This window comes from Oryx dammah, unplaced genomic scaffold (genome assembly GCF_014754425.2).
Source record: "Oryx dammah isolate SB20612 unplaced genomic scaffold, SCBI_Odam_1.1 HiC_scaffold_10, whole genome shotgun sequence".
Lineage (NCBI taxonomy): Eukaryota > Metazoa > Chordata > Mammalia > Artiodactyla > Bovidae > Oryx > Oryx dammah.
Window position 1 is genome coordinate 15,732,147 of NW_024070194.1, and position 8,853 is coordinate 15,740,999.

At 59.1% G+C, this 8,853-nt stretch overlaps 1 protein-coding gene across 1 annotated transcript; it reads right to left on the reverse strand.

The window, feature by feature from the left end:
* Positions 1-3,613: 3,613 nt before the first annotated feature.
* Positions 3,614-8,527, reverse strand: SLC32A1 (solute carrier family 32 member 1). Its single transcript, XM_040248333.1, has 2 exons — positions 7,917-8,527; positions 3,614-5,560 (listed from the first exon to the last, which is right to left on the reverse strand). The coding sequence occupies exons 1-2, from the start codon at positions 8,307-8,309 to the stop codon at positions 4,373-4,375; spliced, it is 1,581 nt and encodes a 526-aa protein (XP_040104267.1). The 5' UTR covers positions 8,310-8,527; the 3' UTR covers positions 3,614-4,372.
* Positions 8,528-8,853: the final 326 nt, after the last annotated feature.

Consider the following 8,853-nt stretch of genomic DNA (forward strand, 5'->3'; position numbering starts at 1 on the left):
ACTGGTTGGATCTCCTTGCGGTCCAAAAGGTGGTCCTGTAATAAACATCCTTATGGAGAGATGAGACCCCCAAACGTTCTCAGGAACGTCTAGGAACACTTCTAGGCCAAACAGGGAGCCAGTCTAGCAGCAAAATCAGATGAAAGGTGTTGTGTTCCAACATAAGTCATGATCTCACATCTGAAGGAATCCATCATTAAATAGAGTAAGAAGGGTGGAGCAGAACACAGAAGATACAAGTGAATGTAAATTCAAGGACTACACCTGTGTATACTAATGTGGGAAAATCTCCAAGATACATTTTTAAAAGAAATGAGTGTAATTTATAGGAACTCCCTTTAAGAAAGGTGGGAGGGGGTGGAGTGTAGAAAATATATAGTGTTTTGCTTGTATTTTCATATGTGAATAGATAGACAAGAAACTAAGAGTTTGCCTGTAAAGAAAAAGGACAAGGTGAGTGGGTCAGGTGTGGGAGATTTTTTTCACTGCATACTTTTTCACATAGTTTTGATTTTTTAATCTTGTGAAAGTATTACCGTTCCAGCAAAAAAAAAGCACTATGAATAAAGGAGGTAGGTTGGATTATTGCTCCCAGTTCTTCACTCCTCTGTAATGCCATGGGCTTCTCTCACTGTAGTCATTGATATTGAACTTGGCCATGGGATTCACTTTTAGCCTGTGGACTATTAGCCAAATGTGATCTGAGCAGAGGCTTTACCTGTGCCTGTGTGGCTTAGACTGCCCTCTCACCATGAGTCATGAGAAGAACATGCTCTGAATCTAAAGAGGATGAGAGAGACACATGGAGCAGATCCAACACAAACTGCAGCCTGGAACTAACTCAGTCAACCCCCCCTCCTCAAGTTGAGCTGGGCCCCTCTCCACTTGCTGACTGGTGTCCATGGAGCCCGGCTGACTCCCTTCTTCCCTCCAAAGCCCCTAGAGTGGAAAACGTATGAGTCCCTGGGGTAGGGCTTGTCATTTAATAAAACACGTCCCTGACTAACATCCTTCTGTGTTTGGGAGGCAGGGGGCCATCAAAAGCCCACTTTTGAAATAGGGAGGACCTGAAAGTAAAGCACTAGAGAAAAGCAATCATTATCCACTGGGAAGGGAGATGAGAGAGTACGGAGTGGCAGGGAGGCAAGAAGCGTTGAGAATGCTGAAGGTGGAGAACCTTGTGAGCGCCGGCAGCTTTGCACTCTCAGCGCTAGGGGGCGCGGCAGAGCGGGCTCGGGACACGGTAGCGGCTTCCTCGCGAGGATAAGGATCTCGGTGGTTCTCAAGCCACCCAGCTGGATGGCGGTCCGAAGTTCCCGGAGCCAGGATTCGTCGTAAGAACAGACAGGAACTGATGCGGGGAGGGGATGGAGGGGACGGGTCCTTAGGTGGATTCCCTCGCTCCTCAGTTCGACTCCTGAATGAACCTTGCTGGCCCTTTCTGCCTCCTTCGAATTCGGATTTGCGAGCTCACAGCGGACCCCTGCAAAGAACTCAGCTCTCTTCAGCTTCCATTCATGCACTTTGCTGTTGTGGGTTGAGGGAGGCAGAGATGGGTCTCATCTTTCATTTTTCGTAGGCCTGAATGCAGGCCTGGGGATGAGTGTATTGCCCACGACGGGGCAGGGTTTCCCTTGGGGCGCCTAGGAGCTTGGCTCTCCCGCCTCGGTCCTTCAGGGCCCAGGCGGGTGGAAGGGAGGAGGGGGCGGGGGACGATTTAGGCGGGGTGACCCGGGCTCCGGGGAGCTGAGCACAAAGCCCGGAGCCATGATGCAGTGCAGCGGATCCAGACGGGTCCGCGGAGGTGGCACCCGCTGTCCAGGGCGTGCTTAGTGTCTCTTTTGTCCTTTCAAAGACGGGAAGGCCGGAGCTGGTGCAGCGCGACGCTCCCACCTTCCCTTCCACTCCAGAAATCCAGGCTTTTTCTGAAGGCTATGAACCGAGCTTCGATTCAGAGAGCACCCAAGGGTGCGTGGACCCGCCGAGGAGCCACGAAGGCGGGACAAGCTGCCCCGGCCTGGGAGACGTCAGGAGACATAGGACGGGAAACTCAGAATCTTCTGGCCAGCTCCGGATTCCAGCTCGCGACAAGAGTGACAACGGGGCATCAGGCGGATGATAGCAGGCATCTCAAATGGCCGGTTTAAATCCTCAGAGCCTCGGGCGGCCAAGGGAACCTAATTTTATCCCCCTTGCGCTCCCACTCCCTTTGGGTGGCTGCGAAACCAGGGCAGTGCGCAGTTACCTCTGTCGCAGGCAGGCGTTCATGGATGGTCTGCACACCGAGGCAAGCACACACATTCATCAAGGCTCTTCACGCCCCCACCCCACCCCACGCCCCGCGGGATGTCGCGTAAGCTGCTCGCTCTCGCTCAGCGACACACACTCACCCACGCCTGTCACAGGGAGCAGGGAGAAACGGCTACCGTGCATTTGGTAGTGTCCCCCTTCTTTCCCCGTGTGCCCTTTGTTCCTGGAGAATCGTTCTAAACGAGGCCTCTGCCTTGATGGGAGAGACCAAAAACCTCCAGCATGACTTCTCTCAGTGAGAACGGCCTGCCGTCCTGAGCACGCAGATTTCATCTGTAGAGTCTAACCACGACCCATTCTCATCTTTCCCAAGACTGACGCCATGGACGCGAGGGCTGCGCCTGGAGTAGGATCTGCGCACAAAAAAGAACTGGATCCTCTGGGTATTTCAAGTAAACACTTTCTCAGATAGGCTGCTCAAAAAGGGGGGAGGCTGGAACATAAAATGCTGTGCTTGGTGAATCTAAACAGTCGGATCTCTTCACTGTGGCTATGTAAACTCCACACAGAGGGGACTGAAGGGGGATTCTCCAGGGTGAGAGATGCGTGGGAGGCCAGGTTGGTTCCCACCCTGGGAAATACACAAGAGCCCTGCTGATTTCCTTTACAGCCTGTAAGTCATACTGTGGATTTCAGAGTCCTTGTCTATTGCCCCTCTCTCCTCTTCTAGACTGTAAGCTCCAGGAGGACAGAGCTGGGTTTGTTTCTCCAGGAAGCCAGCACAGTCCTCATCTCTGGTGAGCTGTCTATACGTATTTGTTGAAAACCCTGTAGGGCTTTTGTTGTTGTTTAACTGCTAGGTGGTGTCTGACTCTTTGGGACCCCGTGGACTGTAGCCCACCAGGCTCCTCTGTCCATGGGATTTCCCAAGCAAGAATACTGGAGTGGGTTGCCATTTCCTTCTCCAGGGGATTTTCCTCACCCAGGGATCCAGCCTGCCTCTCCTACACTGGCAGGTGAATTCTCTACCAATGAGCCACCAGGGAAGGGATTTTATACACAGAAAAAAACTTTTTAAAAAGGATTGGAAGTTGAGAGCATCCACCAAATTCTCAGATGGATCCAACTCCCGGGAAGAGATTTGGGTTTAAAAAAAAAAAAAAGCCTAGTCCTGGCGGCTGGGGACCAAGGTCACACGGAAACCGTGGGCGCACCGCCTGCTCCTCGGCCTGAGTCCCCCAAGCACCTGGAGAGCCTCCCCCTCCTCTCCCGGGACTCCTTCCCTACAGCTGCCTCTTTGCTCCCAATTGCTTCATCCGGGAGGGCTAAAGCCCGGATTCCCGCGCGTTCGAAAATGCACAACTGAGCCAGGGCCGCGAGCGCCTTTGTTTCTTCTTTATTTGCGGATATAATTATGCACCGCGCTCTAAATTAGAGATAGATTTTTTTTTCTGATATACATTTCACCTTATTCACCACGAGCACACCACACGCACAGTAAAACAGTTCCACAACCTGATAAATTGCGCAGGATGAGTTTGGATTCCTGAAAACCGCAGGCAAGCCAGCCCCGCCGCGGCTCCTCGCCTCTCCGCTAGGCTGAAGGAAATTCGCCCACCCGAAACGGATTTCCCGGCCAGCCTTTCCCGCTGCGGGGTTGAAATGTCTCCGGAATGGGAAGCGCTCTTGCTGGAAATGGCCGGACGCTGCAGATTCCAAGCACTGATGGCTGTGAAATGTCCCCCCCAAGGTCAAGTTTCCGCGCCAGCGAGCTGCGCCCCCCTCTCCCTCCCTTCCCAACCCTCCTCTCGGTGACAGGGACCAAAGTGTCGGGGCCCCTACTGGAAGGACAGAAAACCTTGCCCGCAGATGCGCCCCCCGCCTCCCCCGAAACCAGGGTGTTTTGTGGAAAAGAAAGGACAACAGAAACGCAGACGCGATGGATGGTGGATCCCTAGCCCCTCCCACCCCCAACCCGCAGATTCAGAAACTAGGAACCAGAGATGTTGACGGCTTGGCTTCCCAAGCGCGGCGGCAGCGGGGCTCACGGGGTGGGTGGGGGTGGGGGGGGTGGGGAGCGAGGAGAGCGCGGGAGCGCGGCCGCGGCTCGCTCCCGCACGCCCTAGTCCTCCGCGTTGGTTCGGTAGGCCTCAATGAGGCCCTCCAGAGAGTGCACGAAGCCGGACACGCTGCAGATGCCGCCGATGACGAAGATGGCGACGTCGAAGAAGACCTGGTGCCACAGCAGCTTGCGCCAGAGCAGGCGCAGGTGGAAGAGGCTGGGCAGCAGGAAGCAGAGGCCGGCGCCCGTGAGGCTGCCGGTGAGGCCCATGAGCAGCGCGAAGTGCGGCACGTAGATGGCCATGAGCAGCGTGAAGACCACCAGCGCGCAGCGCAGCGTCAGCCCCCACGACTTGAGGCGCCCGTCGCCGCCGTAGCAAGCGGGGAAGAAGGCGCGGCTGCCTTCCTGGAAAAGCGACTTCTCCAGCACCTCGACAGCAGCGAAGAAGGGCAAGGGGTAGGACAGCAGCGCCTTGGCCACCAGGAAGATGTTGACCACGGCGCGGATGGACCCGGGCAGGTTATCCGTGATGACCTCCTTGGTCTCATCGGCCCAGGTGAGGTAGGCAACGAGCGCGAAGAGGCCTTTGAGCACGCAGGCGGCGACATGCGTCCAGTTCATCATGCAGTGGAACTCGCTGGGCTGCTGCATGTTGCCCTCCAGCGAAGGCAGGAAAATCTGCGACGTGTAGCTGAACACGATGATGCCGATGGAGATGGGAAACTTCTTGACGTCGATGTAAAACTTGACCTTCTCCCAAGCCCAATCGCGCGCCCGCGACAGGCAGTAGGCAATGACCAGAATGTTGATGACGAAGTGGGCCAATGTGCACAGCAGGCTGAACTTGGACACGGCCTTGAGGTTCTTAAGGAAGGCGCAAGGCAGCAGTACCGCCGTGGCGATGATGGACCAGGACTTCTGCGACACGGGCAGCCCCGGGAAGCTGTTGTACATGAGGTTGCCGCTCACCACCACGTACAGGATGCAAGTCATCACCAGCTCGATGATCTGCGCCACGTTCACCACACGGCCGCCCAGCGTGGGGAAGCGCGGGGCGCAGCAGGCGTTGGCAATGGCCACGTACGAGTCCCGCACGCGCACCACCTCGCCGTCCTCGTTCTCCTCGTACAGGCAGGCGATGAGGATCTTGCCGGTGTAGCAGCACACCACGGCGGCGAAGATGATAAGGAACAATCCCAGGTAGCCGCCGTGCAGGATGGCGTAGGGCAGGCCCAGCACGAACATACCCTGCGGAGCGAAGAAGCAACCAAACCCGGGCGCTCAGAGGAGGAGGTCTCGGCGGAGGAGGGTCTAGGGGAGTGTATTAAGGGTGTCGCCGGAAGGGAGCGCTAAGGAAGTGAGAACTGGGCCTAAGTCTCTGAGAAGAGGTCAAGGGTAGGCTGGCTTGAGGGTGTAGAGCGGCCTGAAGGGGGAACGTGGACGTTGAGTCAGAGATGGTGAGGGACGGAACCGAGAAGAGGTATGCTTAGTGGCTGGGAACTGGAGAGCGGGCTGAGTTGGGGGGTGGTTGTCGAGCTACAAAGACGTAAGGGTAGGTGGAGATACCTGGGGGTGGTTCGGAAGAAGGCGAGATGGGGCTGGAGGGGGCGTGGCCGGAAAAGGGCAAGGAGAAAGGTAGAGAGCGGGGCCTGGGCCATTAAGAAAAGGGGGCACGGAGTCTAAGGTGGGGCCGGAATGGGGTGCACGGAAGCTAAAGAGGGAAACGCAGGGGCCGAAGGGCCAAATCGAAGAAGGAAAATGTAAAAGCGATAGCGGGAGGGAAGGGAGTCGGGGGAGGGAGGGAGAGGAGCTGAGCGTGAGGCCAGCCTCAGGGGGGTGGGAAGGGAGGGAAAGAGGTTGCCTGCGAAGGGTTTCGAGTGGGGTGAGGCCAGGGGGCGCGGGGGCAGGGAGGCAGGATAGGGCAGTCTTAGGGCCAGGCCGGAATTGGGGCGCAGAGACGGATCCCTAAGGAAAGGGACTGAGGGGTGGAGGCAGGCAGGATGAGGGGCCTTTGGGGATAGCGCGAGCGCTGGGTCGAAGGCGGAATCAAGCGAGAGTCCAGAACCAGAAGCTGCGGGATGAGGCGGGCAGAGCTGTGGAAGGAAGGTTTAGAGTCCACATGGGGAAGCAAAGCTAACGAAATCCAGGGCTCCCGAGGCTTGTAGGCCTCCAGCTTCCCACCCTGGCCTCCCACCAGGCCAACCGAACGAGCCCTTTACAGATGCCCCAGGTGGAGGAGCGAGCAGCGGCCGAAGCTGGTGCGGTCCCCGGTCCCTGATTGTGCTTGGCCGTCCTACCCGGCCCTGGATGGGGAGGCATTTCGGGTTGGGTCACTTATTGAGCGGGGCCCCTAGGAGTCCCGCGGAGCCCGGGTCCCTGAGTAACCACATCTGGGCCTCCAACTCCTGGGAAACCCACGTTCTGCGCCCCAGCGACCGTGCGCTCCGGGGACGCCGAGGATGGGGCTTGGGTTGCAAAGCCGCAGGGCCCGGGGACGCCCGGGGCCGAGGCCTCCTGTGCCCGGCGAGCTGCGGCTGGCCCGCCTTCGTCGGCGCCCGGGGTCGTTGTGCAGATTGCAAACCCGCTCCGGGTGGAAACCGGCGCCGCCTGGTGGGGACTGAGGGTTGACCGTAGGGGTGACGGGGTGACGACCAGAGGAGGTTCAGAGCATCTGGAGGCGGCTCCGCCAGGGTCACACGCGGAGGAGCTGGTCGCCTTTTTGTGGTCGCCAGGAAACAGGGATTTCGGCCGAGAGGGGTGAGTCTGTGGGCAGGCAGCGCTGGGGCACCAAAGACCATGTTGTGCTTGTGTGGTCACACGTATGTGTTTGTGTGTGTGTTAATGTTTGTGAATACTTGTTTGTCCCCGACAGGACTGCACCTGAGACAGCGGGTGGATCCTGTATGCATGAATCTGTGCGTGTGTGTGTTATGTTTAAAAAGATCTGTGTGTGCGCCCTTGGTATGTAGAGGTGTGTGTTTCGGTGTGCGGGAGGTGTAGGGGTGTATGAAGGTGCATTTGAGGATAATCTTGTGGTCTATGTATAGACGGGTATCGTGTGAACCTGTGACCTGCGTTTCTTCGTTGGGGAGGGGGGCTGTGGGTATGTGTGTCTATCTGTGTACATACGCGCTGTCTGTGCGCGTGTGTCCTGTGTGTCGGGGGAGGAGACTCCCCGCTCAGCGATTTCCCCCTCTTCCTTTCTACTGAAAATGCAGCTGTGAATCCATTCCGGAGTCCCAGGCGACACTGTTCCTTCCTATCCTGATTTTCTTTCTCCCTCACTCCTCCCCACTCCCCCTCCCCCTGTTTCCCTCGCTTTTGCAGGGTCTCCGGGCAAGCATCTCTGACCGAACCTCGGCTTAGCCATCCCGCGGCCGAGGACGCGGGAGAGGGGCCGGACCAGGGGGAGGACACATCGCCTGGGGGCGTAGATCCCCGCGCAGGGCTGAGAGGGATGGGGAAAGCCGAGATTCCGGGTATTGGAGGGGGTCTTGAGGCTGAGATCTCCAAGGGACTCTGCTTCCGGCAGAGCTTGGTGCGCAGAACTAGGGGTGGGGGAGTCGGGGGAGGGGACAAGCAGAGCTGGGAATCCCGCGCTCACCTGGATAGCGTTGGTCACGTTCCAGCCTGCCTCCCACGCCGTGATCTTAGGCTTGTCGTGGCCTCCGAACTCGCCACCAGCTCCTAGGGCCTGGTCCTTGGAGCCCGAGGGCGGCAGGGGCGCGCCACCGCCGCGCTGGTAATGGATGTCTCCCTCGACGGGTGGTTCGGCGCCCTCGTCCCCGCAGGGCTCGCCTTCGCTTTTCAGGATGTCCATCTGCAAGCCCTGACGGTGCTCAAAGTCGAGGTCGTCGCAGTGCGCGAAGCCCACCGCCTCCTCGTCGGTGGCCGCCTGAAAACCCATCCTGGCGAACATGCCGCTCACCTTGGCCTGGGACTTGTTGGACACGGATGTGGCCACATTGGACAGCTTGCTGCGGAGCAGGGTGGCCATGGCGGCGGCGGGGCCCGAGGAGAGGACAGCAGGGACCGGGGACCCGGGGGACGCGCGGCCAGGCGGCGAGGGCCAGGGGGCTGCGAGGGCGCTATCTTCGCTCGCTCTCCCCGCGGCGCCCCGGGGCGCTCTGGCTCATGACCTCCTCCGCTGGCGTCTGAGGCTCGCTTGAGGCCGACCCGGCGGGCGGGCAGCGGGGCTGGCGGAGCGGCGGCGGCGAGTGCACTGCGGAGCTGCCGCGGGGCGCGAGGCTGGGCTGCGGAGGGCGGCGGCGGCGACGGCGGCGTCAGAGCGGCTACGCGAAGCTGGCGCGGCACCCCCACCCGCGCGCAGCCCAAAGCGCTCCCGCCCCTCGGAATCAGGCGGGGATGCGGGTAGGGGGGCTGGGGAGGGAGAAACTCCGGGAGGCAGGAGGCGTGAGGAGGGGGCAAGGAGAAGAGAAAGGGGGCGCCAAGGGACTCCGGAACCGAGATGGGGACCGGAGAAGGGCGCCCACGGGCGGGAGCGGGAGGGAGCGCAAGAAGGAGGGGTGCGGGGGCGGGGT